Raw genomic sequence first — 21491 nt, 5'->3', positions numbered from 1 at the left:
GGTGTCTGTACGTTCCTAGACACATATCCACTTGTGGTCGGGTTGAAAAAAAAACTCAACATTTATTTGGGGGTGAGCAAAATGGAAATTAAGGACGATTTTTGGGTGAAAATTTTTTTTGCATATACAATACTTCTTTTTTTGTAAAAGGAAGTAAAAACACCTGCGTAGTAAAAAGTGTAATATTCATGCAGATGATGGGGGGTTTGGGGGCACTCCCCCGGGAAAATTTTTGAAATTACAGCTTCAAAAACGTATTGGACTATTTCTAGATAATCTTGGGCGATGTTTGCAGGAGAGGTATTTGAAGAATTCCCCAAAACGTTTTCAAAATCAAAGCTTTAAAACGCATGTGTAAGCTATGTTTGGAAACACTAGGAGGAGAGAAAAGGTTTAGGAATTCTTTCTTTGCAAAATTTCTCAATCCAAGTTCCCAAAACGCCAATTTAGGTGCAATTGACGCATTTTGGGTGGAGGGCGATGATTTTTGAAATTGAAGTTCTTAACAAGTTTGTTACCGATAAATTCCCCCTCCCCCCGCTCCCAAGTCAGTATCTGAAGTCAGTATCAAACATTTAGTATTCATTACAATATTTTAAATCTCTACTGCATTTTAACCATTTTTCTATTAAAAACATGCTTCGGCGGTTCCTATGAAACTGTCAAGATTATTTAGCTACTCATTTATTGTATTACGCTGAAACTTGTCATAAGTTTGTACTATGTACTGAATACTTTTTTCTTTGAAAAAAATGTTCGAAACTTATCAGATGTCTCGAAAAATTTCAGCTGCCTTCATTAGGTTAATTATAATAAAGAACCGTGGATGTTCGCAAATAATACACAAAGGTTTGTTTAATGTTCAAAGGTTGCATTTTCTTTAAAATTTTGCTGAAAAAATACTTTTTGTCACTGGAATTCTACTTGGTATTTTATTACTACTATTGAAAGTTTTTTTATTCAGAGAACATTTTCTTTCTTTATTTCCTCTTCTTTTTTTTTTTTTTTTTGTTTATCACTAAATTAAAATTGCCAGCCTCAGATCTGTGCTTCCCCTGGCGACGGCCCTGCCTTAGTGTGTTCATGTCCCCTACAAACTATTACAGGCAACTGTTAGGGTCTTAGAAGGTCCTGGACAGTAAGGCAACAAAGTAATCTTATCGACTGTTGAATTTACAGAAACACGGTAAAACATCTTATTACTCACAGCGTGAGTTTGTAGAGTTCTTTTTTTTTTTTTAATTTGTTACCATTACTTTTGTTACAGGGATTTTCTTATAAGTCGTTTAGAAATGTACAGGATTATTTTGATATTTTCAGAGATATTTAAATTTTTTTTTTTTTAAAGAAAGGAAAAATCATGTTTTGTTTTGTTTTTTGTTCATACCATTCAAGTGAAAAATTCAAGGCGGCCCACCGGGCATTTTCCCGGCTGCCCGCCGGCCCCATCCATCACTGGGCCAGTAGAAAATGATGTTGAAAACCATACATAACATGTGAAACATCTTTCATTTCTACATCACTTTGCAAACAATCTTTTTCACCTTCAATTATACCCATATGTCCCCAAAGCAATAGACCCTCCTTTCTATTTTATCTCGAATCGTGCTTCACAGGCACGATTAGAGTATCCCACAAGTTTTTTGCTACACAGGGTGTTTTTCCTGAAAACATTTTTCAGTACTTTAGCTTTAATAACCAATTGTCTGGTAGTGCTTATTTACACCTGTTGAAACTGAAGTAAAAAAGATATTATAATTATCTAATTGTCAGCTTAAATAAAAAGTCAAAATTTTTAGATTTTTTTTCCCCCCGGCTGCACAGTACCGGTTGACATTACAACGAGTTGGTGCCCTTTGCCTTAACAGATAGATTATTTTTTTGTATTTTCACAAAAGCTTCCTCCTCTTTTAATTTTATTAACTTGTGCTTGTACCTGTAAGCATCCTATCGCCTTTTCCCCACCTAGAACTATGCCACTGAATAAAAGGCATCTGAATCCGAAATACTACAAGTTGCTGCTCAATTAAGTTGAGAAGTATTATTCTTCTAATGAATTTTGAAGAATTCAGGAGTTAATTGTCATGAAATTTTGTCATGTTTTAAAAATTGTATCTTTGCTGAGTAAATAACATTTAATTTAAAGACATTTCATTCTAAAACTGAAAAAAAAAAAAAAAAAAACTAATCATCAAAAGTGAAAACTATTTTCATGATTTTTTTAGTGTTATATTTCGATATACTTTATCTACTGGATGTTTTGATGAGCACATGAAAAAATCATGAACCTCATGAAATATAATCTTTAATATTTTACATTTTGTTCTCTAATCCCCCCCCCCCCCCAATCATTTTAGTAAGTGGCTTTTTAGTGAAATTTTTTGATTAAACCTCTTTTCTCTGTTTCATAAATTTCTTTTAAAAACATTATTTTAAACATGATTTGTAATTTATATATGAATAAATGTATTGATTATAACAAAAATGAAATTTTTGCAGGTTTATACCTATTGAACCCAATGTTTCATCCCTTTATACTATGAATTTGTGTCCACTTGGAACAACGTTAACTGTAAAAAGAGACATGATGACTGGAAAAATTTTAGGCTTTACAGAAGTGAGTTTGGAATTTCAATATAGATTAATTTACCTGTGCTCTATGATTGTTTCAAAGCATGTAGAAATATAACATAACCAATGATAGTATCTTCATACCAAACAAAGCACTAATACAGGCTCCCTCCTTCGAGGAGAGTTGAGGAGCTCTCTCCCTTGGCAATTTTTTGGCATTGAAGTTCAAAAAATGCAATGTTAGGCAATCTTGGGTGATGTTAGGGGAAAAGTGGTTCAAGGCATTTTCTCACCCTGGACTTTCTTAGGGCAATTTTGCTTTACTGAAATTTGAAAAAAATCTAATTTTAGGCGATATTTTATAATGTTAGTGGAAAAGCTCTCCTCCAGAAATTTTCAGATTAACTTTTCAAAAACGAAATTGTGAACGTTCTCTGATGACAACAGGGGGAAGGATAAAATTCAGAACTCTCTCAGAAATATTTCAGAATTGAAGCTCCAAAAATAATTTTAGATGAGCTTTAATAATGCTTGGGAGATGGGTAGGGGATCACTGAGTTATGCTTAAACCAGGGCTGTGGAGTCGGAGTCGGGGGCACTGATTTTGTGGTAAAGGAATTGGAGTTGTTCAAAAGTATGCCGACTCCGACTCTGAGTTTCTTTTTTTCCTTCTATTTTCACCGACTCTCCTTGCATTTTTAAAAAAACTGACTACCAATTAAATTGATTAAATGTACAAAGACCTACTAATTAGGAAATAACTGTCATTGTGGCAATTAGTTGGCTGGATTGTTCATCGAACTTTCTGTAACAGCTGCCTACGCTGTCTAATAGTTAGCTTATTTTTTAACTTAATTTAACTGATAGCAACTTTCAGCAAACAGTTTTGTTGCCTAACATTTTCTAAGTAATCACTTTCAAATAAAAATAGCAATATATTTTTTACCTGGATCTCAGTTATGAAATAGTAAAAGGAATGTATGTATCACTTGAGCAAGTTGGGAAACTTCTGAGGGTGCTTGGTAACTTTAAATTCAAGTAAGTGTTGGTATAAAAGCGTAAACAGGGCCGATCCTAGCAGGTGTGCAGAGTGTGCACCGCACAAGGGCGGCCAAAGCAAGGGGCGGCCGCAGGCCGCATCATGTAGTTCTTATAAGCAAGAAAAATTCCTCAAGAATTTCTCACAAGATAACTTATAATAAGTCGAATAAATATGCTGATTTTTAAATGTTCAATTAATCAAAGTAAGTGTCGATTTCCCGACTGCATAGCATAGTTTAAGAAAAATAAAATGTTTGGGAACATTGCGTTGGTTCATTGTCCATTAATATTTACTTTTTACACAAATGCTTCATTTGGCTGCAAAATTTGTGACAGAACCAGTAATCAGGCATGGATACAGGGGAGTGGAAATGGCCCCCTCCTGAAGCATGAAAGAGTGCCTTCTAAAAGCAGCACCGAGGGCGGCCACTAATGTTTACCCCCCCCCCCCAAGCTTTTATAGACTTAAAGAGTGAAGGCATATTTTATTTATAAAAAAAAAGCTTTACTGTTTAGATACTCTCGCAAGCATTTCAAACAACAAATTCTGTGTTCAACAATCGTGGATGCGTGGAAAGAAAGTGGAAAATTGCGACAACTTTGAGAGTCAAACATATGAATGACGAACTAAAATTTTGTAATTTCCCCACTTTACGGCAATTTTTCTTATTATAATCCCGAATAGATGCTCGGTTTCAGATCAGGCAGGAGAACAGGGCTCTTGCCCCGGGTCGCAAATTTAAACGATGATCCAAAAGGATGCCATGACCTCCTTGACGAGACTAAAAAAGACTTAAAATTGCGTTTCTAGGACTTTAATTTCGGAAAATTTCGCTGGTTGAACCGCTGATCTTAAGTCTCTGATTCACAATTAAAAGTATTTATTAAGTCTTTGATTCACCCCTTCCACCTTAACTTAATCAAACATAGCCTAAAATTGTTGGCTCCAAAATCCAAAATGTGTTTTTAGAGGACAGCCCTTCCTACTGTCATAAAATTGCTTAATGACATTTTTTGGATTTCTTTTCCCGAAATGTTTGCGATGGACATTTTGCGATTACTACCAAAGACAGTCTCAATTCGCGTCTTTAGAGAGGCCCCTAATCCCACCCCCTCTCCCTTAATTTATTGAAAAACAAACAAAAATTGCGTTTTTCAAACACCATTTTCAAGAACTTTTGGGGAAGGACCCCGGATCCCCCTTTTCTCTAATGCAATCACTACAGCTCAAAATTTCGTTTTTAGACGGTTCCTTGGAGCCACAGAACCCTTCCTGCCTAAACTAGCCTGAAATTGACTTCAGTTTCGAAAAACAATTCGTGAGGGCACACCGAACCCCAGCCCGCTCTTAGTCCCATCGGCATCAAACAATGCCTAAAATATGTTTTTGGGACTTCAATATCTAAAAATTTCCGGAGGATAACTGCTTAACTTATGTAACTTTCTACCGCGCTAGGGCATACCCATCAATCTTCGAGGTGAGGTGGACAAAAGTCTATAGTTGTATTTTTCCGATATTAATATCGAAAAACATCCGTTAAGATCTGCCGAAGCGTCCCAGTTTCGTTAATGTCACCAAAGATAGTATATAAAATTGCACTTTTAGAAACATCCGCTTGGAAGCTCCAAAATCCTTCCTTCTAAAAAAAAAAAAGATTATAATGGATTTTAGTTCTGAAAAATATTTCGGTACAGAATATTTTCACGTTTCCCCTATTGTTTTCAAATATAGTCAAAAATGGGTTTTTGAAACAATAGTGCCGAGAAATTACTGGAGGAAAGCCGCTAGATCACTTATCATCACCAAAGACAGCCTAAATTTGCAAACTTCAATTTTGAAAACTTTCGATGGGAGACGATTGAATCTCCCTCCCTCTAGCAACGTCAGCAAAGGTAACCCAAAATTGCGTGTTTAAAACTTCAGTTTCGGAAAATTTTCGGGAAGAGCACCGATCCTTCCTACGCTGCGGTCACAAAAATAGCTTCAAATTGATTTCAATTTTGAAAGAATTTTAGGAAAGAACTCCAACATTACTATTACCCGAAGTCTCGAAAAAGTTCCTAAAATTGCGATATTTGACGTCAATTTCGAAAATTTCTCTATGCACCCTGAATATTCCAGACTCTTTTGTCCTTGCAACCGAACACAACCAAAGATTAACTAAAACTATTTTTCATACGCCAATTTCGATAATTTTCTCGGAGCAATTCCCCCCCCCCCCCATCGCTTCCCCGTCCTCCGTCCTTCCTCTGATGTGACCGAAGACAGACTATAAAATGCGTTTTTAAGACTAGTAAATTTCGGTATCTATTACTTTCTTCAAAGAGATATAAATTGTTACCTAAGGAGTTTCTTACTATAAAACTTTTCTTCCTTTTTATAAGTTCATCATTCTTCTGTTTTTTTTTTCTTTTCTTTTTAAATTAGAACTTGGTTCAGAAATTTGAAGAAAGATTTATATAGACGTTAAAGATTAGTGAAAATATGCAAATTACTCTTAAGGGGCGGCACATCAGGTCTTTGCACACGGGCGGCCGACACCCTAGGATCGGCCCTGAGCGTAAATCCAAAAGATCCGATAAAATATAAATGCTCTTTTTTTTTTAATCTAAAGAGTTCATGTAAGAAAGCTTGGTTATCACTAAAATGTACAAAATAAAATCAGTACATGATTTATTGGTTACAACGCTCAATAATTGTACTTAATCCTAAAATCTTCATATTGAAGTTTATTCTAATGCTGCCAGTAAAAGTAAAACTAAAAATTGGGACAAGAAATGTAGGTATAGTAAAAGCTATTCGTAAAAAGCTGTATACAGCCACATTTTGTGTAAAATTTGCTCCAGACGCACATTACTTGACCTCTCCCCACAATATAATGCAGTATATTTGTTGAAATTTAGGGTCACTTCACGAAAATGTCAACCTGCAGGCCAAAATTTCAAACTCAATCAATATTAATGTGTTATACGTAATTTTAGAGGTGACATTCTTAATTTTCGAATCTCGTAAAAGGTTTTTCAAGATGGATGTCGTGCGTAGAATAATTACTGCTTGAAGATCTTCAACAAGGACATGTAAATTTCAACTATAAAGCATTTAGGAAACACGACCTATATTTTTTTAAGCATACATTCGATGTAAATAATTTTTTTTTTCAGTTATTGCTTACATTTTGAGATTTCAGTTTCTTTAATTTCTTTCATTGAATTTCAATTTTTTCTTGTTGAGCCTAATTTGAATTTTTTGTTGAACAGCCTGTTGCATTCATCAAAAAATGTGGTATTTTCCCTTCTACACTTTTTATAGGACTATAAAAAGAAAAATTTTGCTTTATTCTTTTCCCAAGAGCTTCCTAGAATGCATCTGAAATGTTATCTTTTGCATGCTAGCTAAATATTTAAAGCACTTCAAATATACTTGATGTTATAATTTCTCTGTTTATTGCTTCAACAGGAAGTGAAAGATATTTTTCAAGGTACATACAATACGTCTACATCTTTATCTCGTACTCCTGGCCCTCCTGAGGCTGGTGTTAGAGGCAGTACCAGCAGTTATCCTTTTCATCCTGGTGGAATGGACGAACCATGGTTTGATCATTTGAGTTCTAAAGATCTTAATCTTGATCTATTTAAAGGAGGTATAGTGTTCCATATCTTTTCTACAGAATTTGATATTCTTTTCCAATGTAAATGTCTTTTTTCTTTTTAATTTTTGTTAATATTAAGCATTGTGCTAAGTATTTCCCCCAGGCATTTTTAGGAGAGTGCTGCTTCCTGTCCCTTTTAAAGCAACCATCATTGCACCCTGCCCTCTTATTTGCATCACTCAATGCATTCTCCTTGCCCTTGAAAATGGAAAACAATTGATCACAAAAGCAAGTCTTTTACAAAAAATAAAGATTCACATAAACCTGACTGTGAAAAAAGCCTCCTTCATTCAGGGTTGTTTGTGATCCAAAATTTTCGGCATTTCCGAAAATTTTGGTTTGATGTTTCCAAATATTTTGGTCTGGCAACATTCTAAAACTGAAAAAATAAATTTTGTATGCATATATGAAAAGTTTTTATGGGCGAGGGAGGAGGGCGTCAATCTTCTAAAAATTTCAGTCTTCAGGAAATTTTACTTCAGTCCACTTGATTTTAACACCTATAAAATTACCCTAAATTGCCTCAATTCCTCAGCTGATGATTGTTGGAATCTCTCCACATTCCAAAGAATCGTTCTCATTCAATTAACAATCCTGAAACATACTTTTCGCACTTTTGCTTCAATTTTTCTAAATGACTGCAATTTGATATGTGTTGAACTATTGACTAAAAAAATACATTAATTTTTATGTTTTCTTCAAAGTTTTTGATATATCTATATGTAACTAGATAGAAAAATAATGATAAATACATGTGTGTGTATCATGCAGTAGAACCTTGATTTTTCGTATTATGTCGAAATCATGATAAAAAAAAGTGCCAAATGGAAAAACATAAAATTATGTCAGAGATTAAAAATCTAAGCATATTGTGTAAAAAGTAACACTTACCCAATGAACCAGCGGAAGAAATGTGTTGTTTTTATTTGTTTTTAGATACAATTTTATTTATAACACGTTCTATAGGGTTTTTTTTTTTTTTTTTTTTTTTTTTTTGACTTGGTTGACATTTGCAAATAAAAAATATTTTTGAGTTTTTATGCTTTAAACCACTTGATCAGTTGTGGACAAAACCCCCATTATCTCTTATTTGACTTCATCACTAACATTGGAAGCAGGTATTAAAACCAATATTGAAGAAAATCGTTATTTGTTGAGACAATACAATCGGCATTGCTTTCCATAAGCTTTTCAAGAAGAGCATCATCAGTTCTGGGTCTCAATCGTCAAGAAGAAAGATTGTCTGTAAAAGGGATTTCTTCTGATAAAACAGGAAAAACATTATGCCAAAGCGGTTTCAAACTGCTATTAAACAAATTTATCTTGAAAAAAAAAAAGTTGTGTAATGAGTCTTGTAGCTTAAAAATGACAGGGTAACATAAAATACGGAATTTTTTAAGGTTGTCAGTAAAGCAATTTTCACAGACTGGCAGAAAATGAAGTCAAAAGTGGGATAACTTTTAAAACTAATAACTTAAAATCAGGGTTCCACTGTGTGTGTGTGTGTATATATATATATATTAACAAAACTTGATGGCAAAAGTAATAGTTCTTTTCGTTGCTAGTTTTTGCCTCAGATCATTTATCCATATGTGTATCAATGTGTGCATAAAAGGTGCAATAATAATCTCACAAAAACTTCTATTGAAACAACTAACAGACTTACATTACTATGCAGAATATCGTGATACGCCTCCTGGTTTCAAGTGTGGTATGAAATTTGAGAGAAAAAGCCATGATATTGCTGACTACATTAAATTGCAACCCCAAAAAATCCATTTATCAGATGTTCTTGCCCTAGACGATTCAATTGATTTTGAAATTTTGAATGAACCTGAAGATAAAATCGAAGATGAAGTTGACTTTAGCAAGGTAGTATGTTTGTAGTTATCCCAATACCATGTTTTCATTTTCAAAGGACAATACAAATAATGGCAAGAATAAAACTATCAAAAAAGTTTTTTTTAATTTCTTTTTAAACATGTTTTTTATTTATTCTTTTATCTAAAAATTAGTTAAATTTCATGTCCATAAATATTTTTTTGCACATATGATACTTAATTCTCCCCCCCCCCCCATCAGAAAGTAGCATTGTACTAGCTTTGATTATTAAAAAGCCTCTATTCAACTTGCCACTAAAAGTTAGCATTCCTGTTACTCTTACAATATATTGGTTTTTGTGACCCTTACTGTTAATATAGTTAAATCCAGTTTCAACAATCTTCAAGGAACCACAAATTTTGTATGTTGTAACAAAAATTTCAATGTATTGGAACTAAGCAATGTAAGGCAATTAAAATAGGACTGTTCATTTTTCTTGAAATGGATATTTTATCATATTTGTGTTCGCTGTAAAGAGATTTAACTGTGCTAAGTTTCTGTATCATCCATATTTCAAATTACTGCTCGGAGTCACATCCTCCAACAGTGTATCATTTCTAGATTTTGGGTTGGGGAGAGAAGCTCGACTTATTTCAAAGAAGCTGGAGGCTAGTGTTATGCTTATATGGAAAATGAAGACTATTTGGAAGTAAAAATTTGTACTTCAAAGCCCCTCTTCAACCTGGAAATAATAATAATAAAAATATTTTCAAAGAATGGGGGCTCTCATTTCAATTTGTTTTTCTTGGATAAAAAGTTGATAAAATCAAAAATAGAAGAGAAGGCTGTGTGAACTAAAAGTGATATTTGCTGCTATCAAAACTCTTTAAGATGGCACCAACAGGGACAGAAGAGTCAAAAAGTGTGATTTGTGCTTTCTTGGTGCAATATTCTGGATGAATGTTTTGTCCCCTGATCTGTAAATACTTATGTAAATACTCCTTTGTTCTCAAAGAGTTCTTGACAGGAAATTTCAAAGTAACCTGTGTGAAATGCTATGTTTGTGTTAAAATCTATATTAATCTATATTCTAAAATATTGCTGGTTATTAATGCACAAAATTTTGCTTTTTGATAATGAATGATTTTATCTCACTACATGGTTAGACCGTCAGTTGTATTTAGTTTTATTGTACTCAATGCTGTTGCTTGAAAAAGAGGTATTCAATTATTACTTTAGATAGGCTGTTAAGGAATGTTTTGCTAGTGACTTGAAAATTTATTTTAAAATTTAATGAAGTATAATGTGCTTTTGCAAAAGTTTGCTATTAAATAAGAAAAATTTAATATTTTCAGACATAATAGGAATCCCTGAGTTTGAATGCAGCTATGTAGAGAAGCACATGGCTATTTCATATAACTGAACATTTGTACTGTAAAAAAAATTCCACAATCCCAAACTCAAATATTTTACTGGAAGTTTATAATTAGCTGTTTGTTGTGAACTGTACTTTTGTTGGCGATAAATATTTTTGATTCCATTGATTTTATCAATCTTTTTCTTTTCTTTTCTTTTTTCTTTTTTGAAACTTTCAATTTATCATGTTCATCAAGCTCACTAGCCATTTTCTTTACTTGCGCAAAATTCAAAATTTATCTCTTCCTTGATAATAATCATTGTTGTGGGCATTTGTTTTAATCTTTTCAGTTGCAATCTGAAACAAGAGTAGAATCAACCGAAAATGATGATACAATTATGAAAATTGTGAGTATGCGTACTTGTAAAAGATCCTAATCTTTTAAAATACTCTTCTAAAAAATTTTATGTTTGTGTATGTCTCTCTCTCTCTCTCACTTAACTACTACATCAGTAGGTATCCAACAAATAACAATTCTTTCTAGTAAACCTTCAAGTTAAACTTGATCAAGTCATTGATTAAAAAATGTTCAAAAATATTAGTATCTTTTGCTAAGTAGATCATTGATTATGAAGATTCTGTTGCATGTGATGAACTGTAATGTAGTAGTTAGACATTAATTAGAACAATTAGTGTATAAATGGGTCTTTGTAGTTAACATCAGTACAGTTGGTCCTCTATTTAATGACTTTCAAGGGACCACAAAAAATCGTCTTTAAGCAGAATGTGTCCTTAAATAGAATGCTTCTGAAACTACAGTGGAGTATCCGGGACCATTAAAAGTCGTCTTTAAGTAGAGAAAGTCGTTAAATAGAGCATTGTTAAACAGAGATCCATCTGTATTTACTAAATTGTTATTTTATGCAAATGAATTGCATTATTAACATTCACTTAGCTCTCTCTCTCTCTCTTTTATTTAATTTTTCTTACTTATATCTAAGTTATACACTTAAAAGCTTTTTACTTAGTTAACAACTTAAATGTACCCATCTTTAATTCCAGTGCGACTATCAATTTTGACTGAAAGACATCCATTTTTATTTATTTATGGAAAGGCTATCATTAAGCGATGTAAAAAACACTGAAAAATGTATTCATTGCAATTATAGTGTAACTTTTCTTTTGTACTTCCTGAAAAAAAAAAGAAATTTTCACAATCTTTCTTGTCAAACTGCAGGCAATAATAATCATTTCATTTTGTTTAAGTGTAAAACATAAAAAACCATAAAGTTCTTGAAATAAAATATTTGTTTTTGCAGGCTTCTTTACCAGTTTTGAATATTAGTGAGGCTGTTATTAAAAAGTCTGTGCAGTATGAATGGGCTGTTGTTGAAAATGTTAATATTCCAGTAGATGATTTTTATGAAAAGATTCCAAAAATGGCTTTTACAGTAAGTTTCAAGCATGTTTTTGTGTATTAATTTTATTTAAAAAAAATTGACATAATAAATATATATCACTATAAATATTTAAGAATGTTTGTTTCTTTACGAAAAAAAAAACTTGTGGACACCACATAACTGGCTTTTATGTTAAATAAATATGTATATTATTTTTAATTAAAATTGAGGCAGATTGTTGCAATAATGATGCCCTATGTTGTAAATCAGAGGTTCCCAAGCTTCAGACCTCCACAGGCCCCCTCCAAAAAAATTATGAACTTTGAGGACCCCCCCCCCCCCCCCTCCCAGCATGCGCAAAAGGAAAAATGATTTGACCCAGTGAAATCTTTTTTTTTTCTAATATATTTTTATGTGTTTTTTTCTTTAAATTTATTTATTAATTGTTCTGTATAATTTTCAGAGCTCTTGTCTGGTTTTCCTTTTTTGCATTATTATTTTGAGTTATGGAAGTAAAAGTCTAATTGAAATTTAATTAATAAAAATGTTACCGCTAAATTTCTATAATAAGTAAACTAATAAAAATGAACTTCTGAAGTTTGTTAGCCTAGTTTAAGTGTGTTAATTTTTCATATGAATTGTATTTTTATGGCATATTAGGATTTTAGATATTAACTATGGTTTGGGCAAACCTACCCTGGCAGCGTCGTAATGCCGTGATTAGGATCTGCATAGCCTTCACAATGCTTGCTAATGATTGCCCCAATTATAGGGAGCTCTGCTTGCTATCGATCGCCAGTGCTCGAAACTGCAAGCAGTTTCATTCATTGCGATCAATGCATTATTAATGTTTCTAATGAAATTATAATTCCAAAATAATATGCTTACCATTGATACAGAAAAAAACATTAACTAATTCCACTTGCACCAGTGCTACAACCTTGCTCACCGCGTTTATTCATCAGCTCACCACATACAAACTACATCAACAGAATCCAGCAGATGCGGGTTCAACACAGTATGAATTAACAATATCAATATATTCTGTCCACTAAATATTTTAGGCCTTGACGATTTGGGCAGAAAGGATGATTGCACAAAATTTAGTAACTGTATGAAAATCTCAAGCTTCAAACGTTTACTTTCATTTCAAATGAATTTGCTGAACAAGCACATGCACATTATGCAATAAATTTGTAAAACAGTGGTACTGCATAATTGTTAAAATCAACTGCAAACTATAGCATTTAATCTATTTCAGACTTTGCTTGAAATTTTGAATGTTGACGAAATTTAATCTTGAAATTTTTGAAGCAAAAGTTTTATTTAAAGTATAATATCCCAGCTGTAAAAATGTGCCTCGGTGTTTGCATTTTACTTAATATAGTTTTGTTTCAATATGAACTTCGTCTTGTACACAAAATTAACTAATGTGTAGTATGTTTACTTCTGAGAATTCCGAGGAACTTCTTTATTCCTCATCGATGTGCTTTCTTTTTAAGTTAAAATATTGTTACTTGTCCTTCAATCTCAATTATGTTTAACGTTTTAGCTGAATAGCACCGCGAACCCCCTGGCATGGACTTGTGGACCACAATTTGGGAAACTCTGTTATAGATAATAATGACACTAGAGAATTTTTCATGATTAAAAAATTCAGAGGCCATGTGAACCTTAAAAAAACTAAAACTGACTCTTAATTTATATTTGCATCAGTTTCATGGCCCCTGAAAGATCCATTAGTTTTTGCATAATTCCAAAAAAGTGCTAGCTTTTTTTTACTGCTATTGTTGTTATTATTTATTTATTTATTCATTTTCATTTTTTGTCATGCCATAAAGAACTAATAAGTTTAAAGATAATTTAGGGGAAAAACAATTGTTATCTGCAAGTTTGGTTTGAAGAAAAATCTTAACAGTTGTCCTAAATCTAAATATCATTTGTATTGTTGTTATAAAAGTTCACTTTTGAGATTATTTCTCTTTTTTAAGGTTTTTAATTCTCTAATACACATTAAATTTTTTACTTGCAGTGGCCTTTTGAACTTGATGTTTTCCAAAAAAGAGCAGTTCTTCATCTAGAGAAACGAGAAAGTGTGTTTGTAGCAGCTCATACTTCTGCTGGGAAAACTGTGGTTGCTGAATATGCTATTGCTTTAGCGAAAAAGAATGTGACAAGGTTTGTTTTCAAAGCAGTTTTTATTGAAAACGTAGTTGCCTGTAAATGTATAGTGTTTATGTGAGTGTGTGTGTGTGTTTGTTGATGCATTGTATCTCAAAAAATAAATTTATTTAAATCTAAGAATATTACATTATTGTTCGTTTTTAGCTTTAGATGTGTTTCTTCAAACTTAATTTTATGATGAAAACATTTATTTACCAATAAAATCTATGAATGTTTTTTTTTTCAAACTACTGCAAAATATTCTTTCAAACTTTGCATTGAAATATGCCCAATTTTTGGTTGACTTAACTCAAATGTTCCTTAATTGTTCCATGATTTTTTAATTTTTAAACAAAACCCTGTTAATGTTTTCTAAATTCATTTTCCAGAGTTATCTATACTTCACCCATAAAAGCTCTTTCAAATCAAAAGTACAGAGAGTTTAAAGACAAATTTGAAGATGTTGGACTCATTACTGGTGATGTTCAAATAAATCCAACTGCCTTTTGTTTGATAATGACTACTGAAATTTTAAGGTAAAGTACATCATGAACTTTTCTTACATTTCTTTAAATATGCTAAAATTTAGATTGTTAATACAAATACAAATACAAATGTGACGACCAGCAACAGGCTCTGGGCCCAGCTAGGCTGGTCCTAGTCAATTAATTAGTCCCCAATGAAGATCAATGGCCCTCTTAAAGCTATCCACTCCCTTGCTCATTACCGCCTCTTCCGGTAAGCTATTCCAAGTGCCCACGACCCTGCTAAAGTAGTAGTTTTTCCTGATTTCCAAGTTAGCCTGAGATTTAAATAGCTTAAAACAATGACCCCTTGTCCTGCTTTCCCCGCAAAAATTTAATCCATTTACATCTTTCATTTTGATAAATTTAAATAACTGAATCATGTCCCCTCTGACTCTCCTTTGCTCCAGGCTATACATGTTAAGCCTATTAAGTCTGGTATCGTAATCTAAATCTGAGAGTCCCCTTACTAATTTAGTTACCCTTCTTTGAACCCTTTCCAATACAAAAATATCTTTCTTCAGATAAGGCGACCAAAACTGAACAGCATACTCCAAATGAGGTCTTACTAAACTCCTATATAAAGGCAGAAGAACTTTCTTAGATTTGTTTGAAATAGATCTATTGATAAACCCAAGCATTTTGTTGGCTTTGTTACTAGCAATACTGCACTGTTGACTAAACTTGAAGTCCTGATTTATAAAGATACCCAGATCCATAACATTTTCTGCCTGATTTATGACTGAACCCTGTAAACGATATCTCATACGCTTATTTCCATGACCTAAGTGTAGCACTTGACATTTCCCTACATTAACTGCCATACCCCATTTATCTGCCCACATAGTAATATCCCGAGTAGCATCAACTCATCGGCCGATGATCGGCCGTTCATCGAAATCCGATCAAACTTTGATCGGTCGATGATCGGCCGATCATCGGATTCCGATGAGTTTTCATCGGAAATTGCTCCAATATGTCTCATCAGCAATAGTAGAATCCGATCATCGGAATCCGATGAATTTTGCTCCCTATACCGATGAGATTTGGAGCAATATACGAGCAGTGCTCTTCCGAGGCGATGAATTTAGGATGAAAATACGATGCGAAGTAGTAACAACTACGATATAGGGACAAGCAGGAGGAAAAAAAAATAAAAGTGGGAAGAAAACTTTCAGGAGGGGTATTTTCGGATGCCGTCATTTGGAACAATTACTTAATATATATTATTTTTTTAATAACGTGTTTAATGAATTTCTAATTTAACGTAAGTTCAATCTTAGTCGCTCTAGCCGGGAATCGAACCCTAGACCTCTGGAATACGAGATTCATATGCTAACCACTACACAAGTTATGCTCTCTCCAAGGTGGAAAATAATGTATTAAATCGAAAATCATTTGTGGCGCCATCTATCGGGTGGCAAGGCTATGACAGATTTCTGAACGGAAAGTGAGAATTTTATTCAAGGAATATACTTACGGCGCCAGCTAGTGAAGAGTCGGAGTCGATCATTTTGTCCGCAAACCGAGTCGGAGTCGGTAATTTTGGGAGTCAAATTGAACGGAGTGGAATTGTTTTGGAGATAGAGAGAAATCATTCAAGAGCCGGAGTCTCATTTTGTTCGCAATTCCAGTGAGGTAATCGGCGTTGGAACCGTGGAGTTAAAGTTGAACTGATTTTGCAGCAAATTGGAGTAAACCCTTCCAAAATCCAGGAGTCGGATTCGGAGTCAAAGTCTCAGTCATTTTTCCTCCGATTCTCAACCCTAAATGTTGATCCGTATAGCCTTACGTTTGATAAATAGTCGGATATTCAAATAATAAAACTTATCCTATTTTAACAGTTGGGAGATTTCCAAAAATTTTAGATTGGGATAATTTTTATCCGAAAATTTAAACGACCTACTTTTTTTAAGATGAAATGTAACTCGGCAAATTTTCATCGGAAAATTTGATCGTTACGATCTCTTTTTCCGATGAAATGTAGCTCGGCAAATTTTCTTTGGAAAATTTGATCGTTAAGATCTCTTTTTCCGATGAAATTTAGCTCAGCAAATTTTCATCGGAAAATTTGATTGCTACGATTTCGTTTTTCGATGAAATTTCGCTCGGAAAATTTTTATCGGTAAATTTGATTGTTACGATCTCTTTTTCCGATAAAATGCAGCTCGGCAAATTTTCATCGGAAAATTTGATCGTTACGATCTCTTTTTCCGATGAAATGCAGCTCGACAAATTTTCATCGGAAAATTTGATCGTTACGATCTCTTTTTCCGATGAAATGCAGCTCGGCAAATTTTCATCGGAAAATTTGATCGTAACGATATAGTTTTCCGATAAAAAACAGCTCATCAAAAACCGTTCTCGGATTCTGATCGCAACGATATCAGCGTGCATTACGCGATGAGTTTAGGAGGAGTCGATGATCGACCGAGCAAAATCCGATGAGTTAATGCTACCTGGGATGATCTAAATCCTCTTGCAGCTGTTTTACTTGTTCTTCATTTTCTACAATCCCCATAACTTTTACATCGTCAGCAAAACAATTCATGCTTCCAGAAATATTTTCATTGATGTCATTCATAAATATAATAAACAAAAGAGGCCCTAAAACTGATCCCTGAGGAACCCCACTTAAAACATCACTCCAACTCGAATGATTTCCTCTCACAACTACTCTTTGCTTCCTACCAGTAAGCCAATTTCTAACCCAAAGTAAAGTTTTTCCTCCTATTCCTATGTCAGCTAACTTGCTGAGAAGAGCAACATGTGGTAACTTGTCAAAAGCTTTTTGAAAATCAATATAAACAACATCCACACATTTTTTGTTATCTAAAGCTGAGGTAACCTTGTCGTAGAAATGCAATAAATTAGTAGTACAGGGTTTACCTTTCTTGAAACCATACTGCAAACTTGTCAACAGACTATTAGTCTCTAAGAACTTCATGATCTTAATTTTGATCAAAGTTTCGAAAATCTTACAAATCACCGAAGTCAAACTTACAGGTCTATAATTCCCAGCAATACCTTTAGACCCCTTCTTGAAGAGTGGCGTTATGTTAGCCAGCTTCCAGTCCTCTGGCACCGTCCCCGAGTTATAAGAAGCATTGAAAATATTCAAAATAACATCCACTAATTCCTCTGCACATTCAACTAAAATTTTTGGATAGATATTATCTGGTCCCGGAGCTTTAGTTGCTTTAATCTTTTTCAAATGAAATAAAACCTCCTCCCTGGAAAATACAAAATCCTCAAGCTGTATAATAGCTTGTGTCTTGTTAGTGTCAACTGTTGAGATACAGTTATTGTTAAACACACTGGAAAAAAAGTTATTTAGAACATTTGCAATATCCCTATCGTTTTGGATTAAATTTCCATACTCATCAACCAAAGGCCCAATTTAACTGTTTTGAGCTTTCCCAGAATTAGCGTAAGCAAAAAACCTCTTAGGGTTCCCATCAATGTCATCTGCCAGCCTTTGCTCCAATTCCCTTTTCTGAATCCGTACCAAATACTTAAAATTTCGCCTTGCCTTACCATACTAGAGCCTCTCCGCACTCTGACCAGTTTCTTTAAACTGACGAAAAGTGGCTTGCTTATAATTAAGAGCTTCTTTAGTCTCCCTGGAGAACCACATGGGCCAAATTTTGGTACTAACATCTTTTCTCCTAACTGGAACATAGTCCCCAACCATTTTAGCAAGTTTATCCTTAAATTCCGTCCACTGCTGATCTACGTCGCTATTTTTCAATCCTGATGAAAAAACCTCTTTCAAGCTCTGCCTAAGTGCAACAAAATCAGTGTTTCTGAAATTGGGCACAAACCTAAAATTATCATCTTTGCACACTTCAAATTTAACCCGGAACCTAATGCTGTTATGATCACTATCTCCAATATGCTCCCCTACCCACAACCCCTGAACAAAACTACCTATGTCACAAAAAACTAGATCCAAAATCGCCTCCTCTCGAGTTCCCTGAGTTACAACTTGATCTAAGAAACAGTCACCAATTACTTTTAAAAATTCCTCTTCTTTGCCATTACCAGGATAAAAATTATTCCAATCAATACCCGGAAAATTGAAATCCCCCATTATGATAACGGATCCCTTACTGGACATGTCACTAATAATACGGTACATCTGTTCATCTTGTCCTTGGTTTGAATTAGGTGGCCTATAAATGTTTCCAAAGCGTAGCTTTTTGCCCTTACTGCTCATCAACTTCAGCCAAACCATATCAATATCAGTAGGCTTATCGTTTATGACCAATTTATTGCAAATAAAATTGTCTCTTACATAAAATAAAACCCCACCACCTCTTTTACCTACTCTATCCTGTCTGAACAAATTATACCCAGCAATATGTAATAACTCTGCATCAGATTCGGTAGCCCATGTCTCTGTAATTCCAATAACATCCAACTTCTCATCCATAACTATGCTTTTCAATTCATCCATCTTGTTCCTAATACTGCGAGCATTGGCATAGAAAACTTTAAGCATGCCTAAGTTGCTTTTATTTAACACCCTGAAATTTCCTAAATTACAATTGTTAACATTACTACTCTTGTTTGTCACTTTATTTCCATTTCTAGCAATACCCAAAAAAATTTCATTCTCTCGATACCTGATGCTTGAACCATGCCCCCCATTCCAACTTAGTTTTTTGACTCTGAAGCCCCTAAAAATAATCCACTAACCATTTTGACCCCTGTAGAGCTCAGATGCAGGCCATTCCTAGCAATCCAATCCCGTTTACAATGACTCCATACATCAATGAACCTGATACTGCACTTTTCGCAAATTGACTTCAGTAGCAAGTTCATACACCTCACACGTTGATTTAGCCAGCTCCTATGCACTCCATACCTGGGAAGCAAACCAACCACTTGGACATTCGTCGAAAACCTGGTTGCTTTATCCAACAGGGATTCCCATTCCCTAGAAAACTCCTCATTTTTATTGTGGCCTACATCATTTGTTCCCACCCACAAAGTAACCAAGTCCTCTTTATTCAATACTCCCTTCTTTTCAGCAACCATATTAACGTCTTTTACCCGAGCCCCTGGTAAACAACACCTAGCTACCTTACGCTTTACTCTCCCAACTGTGTTACCCACCTCCCTTAACCATAGAGTCCACCAAAATTACACCCTTAGTTTCCCAATCTAACTCCTCATTTGAAACTTCCCCCTGAATCTCTGGAACATTTATACCCTCTACAACTGGCCTACTAATGAAAATATTTTTTTTTTTTAATTTAAAAATATGGGTTATTTTTCAGTACTCCATACTACAGGTATAAACTTTTCTAAGGCTATATCAGAGTACCAGAGTTTTTTAATTTTCATTGACTCATCTTAAATACACATCTGATCTGCCCCTGTTCTTTGTGCATGTAGTACTTTTCAGGTTTTTTAATTTGAGTTTATGATAAAGTGTAATTTTCAATTTGAAATTCTCCATTCTTTACTGTATATGCTAATGTTTAATTTTTACCAAATTTTTGTTGTCACATTTTCTTAAATTTAAAATTTTTTGCTGAAATGTTTAACTATTGTTTGTTTTTTTATACCTGAGCATTAAGGTTTTTTCACTCATTTGAATGTAATCTGCATTTTAAGTGTGACATTATTATAATCTGTATGTGTCAGTAAAGAGGTTTTTCAACAAAAAAAAAGTGCATAAGTGAAAGAGGTGTATAGATTTAACACTCTGCTGTATTTTCATCTATTCAACATTAATGTCAAAAAAAAAAAAAATTAACTAACAATTTTTCATGCAACACCTTTGTTCTTTAAAAGTCCTTTGGTGATGTATATTATAAAACAGTGCAAAAAACAAATGATGTACAGTGAAACCCATGTAAGTTGACCACCTGCGGTGCACTATTTTAGTGGTCAACTTAAACAAGTGATCAACTTAAAGAGGTTGATTTGCAAGATAAGGGCTAATTCTGTGCCTGAAAAAAGCGGTCAACTTACAAGGGTGGTCAACTTCACAGGTTTTACTGCATATATGAAAGATTACTGTAAGATAATAATTGTTCGAAGATAATTAATGTTCGATTCCGAAGGTCCCTTCGACCACTATCTACCCCGTTCGGCTAGTGTGGCAGCTTTAAGGATGAGGACAGGCCATGATTATTTTGCCGCACACCTCCATCATATTGGTGTCCTGATATCACCAAAGTGCCACCTATGTGGTTACAGAACCATGAACGTTAATGTTATGTATAAAAAGTTTATGCATATAATGTTCTTATATTTAATTGCTTTCAGGTCGATGTTATATCATGGTTCAGATGTTGTGCGTGAATTGGAATGGGTTATTTTTGATGAAGTACATTATATTAATGATTCTGAAGTATGTATTGATATTGAAATTAATACTCTATAATATTATGAACACTACTCAAAACTTATTTATCATTTATATGCTGAAAGTATCAAAAAAACTTGTACAATACTTATTCTTTGATGTTTTGTCTATAATTATAAAAAATACACTTGTTCCCTCTCAACTGCTCTTACTGATGAAAATTCTTTATAACTTTGTTCTTATCTTTGTTTTGTTCTAACATTCTTTGAATTTGTTAAAATGAAAGACTAAAACCCGAGTGCAAACCCTCGGGTCTCGAAGTAATTTTGACCAACCAAATTTCAAGGTGCTATGGGGTCTCTTTGATGCAGGCCCGCCAAAGACAGTATTTCACAATTTCATTGACCTTACTTTTTACTTCCTTTTACAAAAAAGGAAGTATTGTATTCGCGAAAAAATTTTCACTCAAAAATCAACTTTAAATTCCATTTTACTCACCCTCAAATGAAGGTTGAGTTTTTTTTTTTTTTTTGACTCAACCACACGTGGCCTAAGAATGTATAGATAGGCCAAATATCCATAATGACGATTCCCGAGTTAATTACAACGAGTTCTCTCGTGACGTCTGTATGTGCGTATGTA

General features: G+C 33.8%; 1 protein-coding gene across 1 annotated transcript in view; it reads left to right on the top strand.

Annotated features, from left to right (window-relative positions):
• Window positions 1-21491, top strand: part of LOC129220723 (SKI2 subunit of superkiller complex protein-like) — a 40407-nt gene that overhangs the window by 1632 nt on the left and 17284 nt on the right. Inside the window, exons 3-10 of the mRNA XM_054855153.1 lie at window positions 2500-2617; window positions 7070-7253; window positions 8941-9134; window positions 10791-10847; window positions 11760-11891; window positions 13873-14018; window positions 14393-14539; window positions 20810-20894. Coding sequence (XP_054711128.1) covers window positions 2500-2617; window positions 7070-7253; window positions 8941-9134; window positions 10791-10847; window positions 11760-11891; window positions 13873-14018; window positions 14393-14539; window positions 20810-20894 — 1063 coding nt within the window. The remainder of the gene's footprint in view (window positions 1-2499; window positions 2618-7069; window positions 7254-8940; window positions 9135-10790; window positions 10848-11759; window positions 11892-13872; window positions 14019-14392; window positions 14540-20809; window positions 20895-21491) is intronic.

The sequence above is a fragment of the Uloborus diversus genome, chromosome 4 (assembly GCF_026930045.1).
Source record: "Uloborus diversus isolate 005 chromosome 4, Udiv.v.3.1, whole genome shotgun sequence".
Taxonomy (NCBI): domain Eukaryota; kingdom Metazoa; phylum Arthropoda; class Arachnida; order Araneae; family Uloboridae; genus Uloborus; species Uloborus diversus.
The sequence above is the reverse complement of the archived record's forward strand: the minus strand, read 5'-3'. Positions and strand labels throughout refer to the sequence as shown.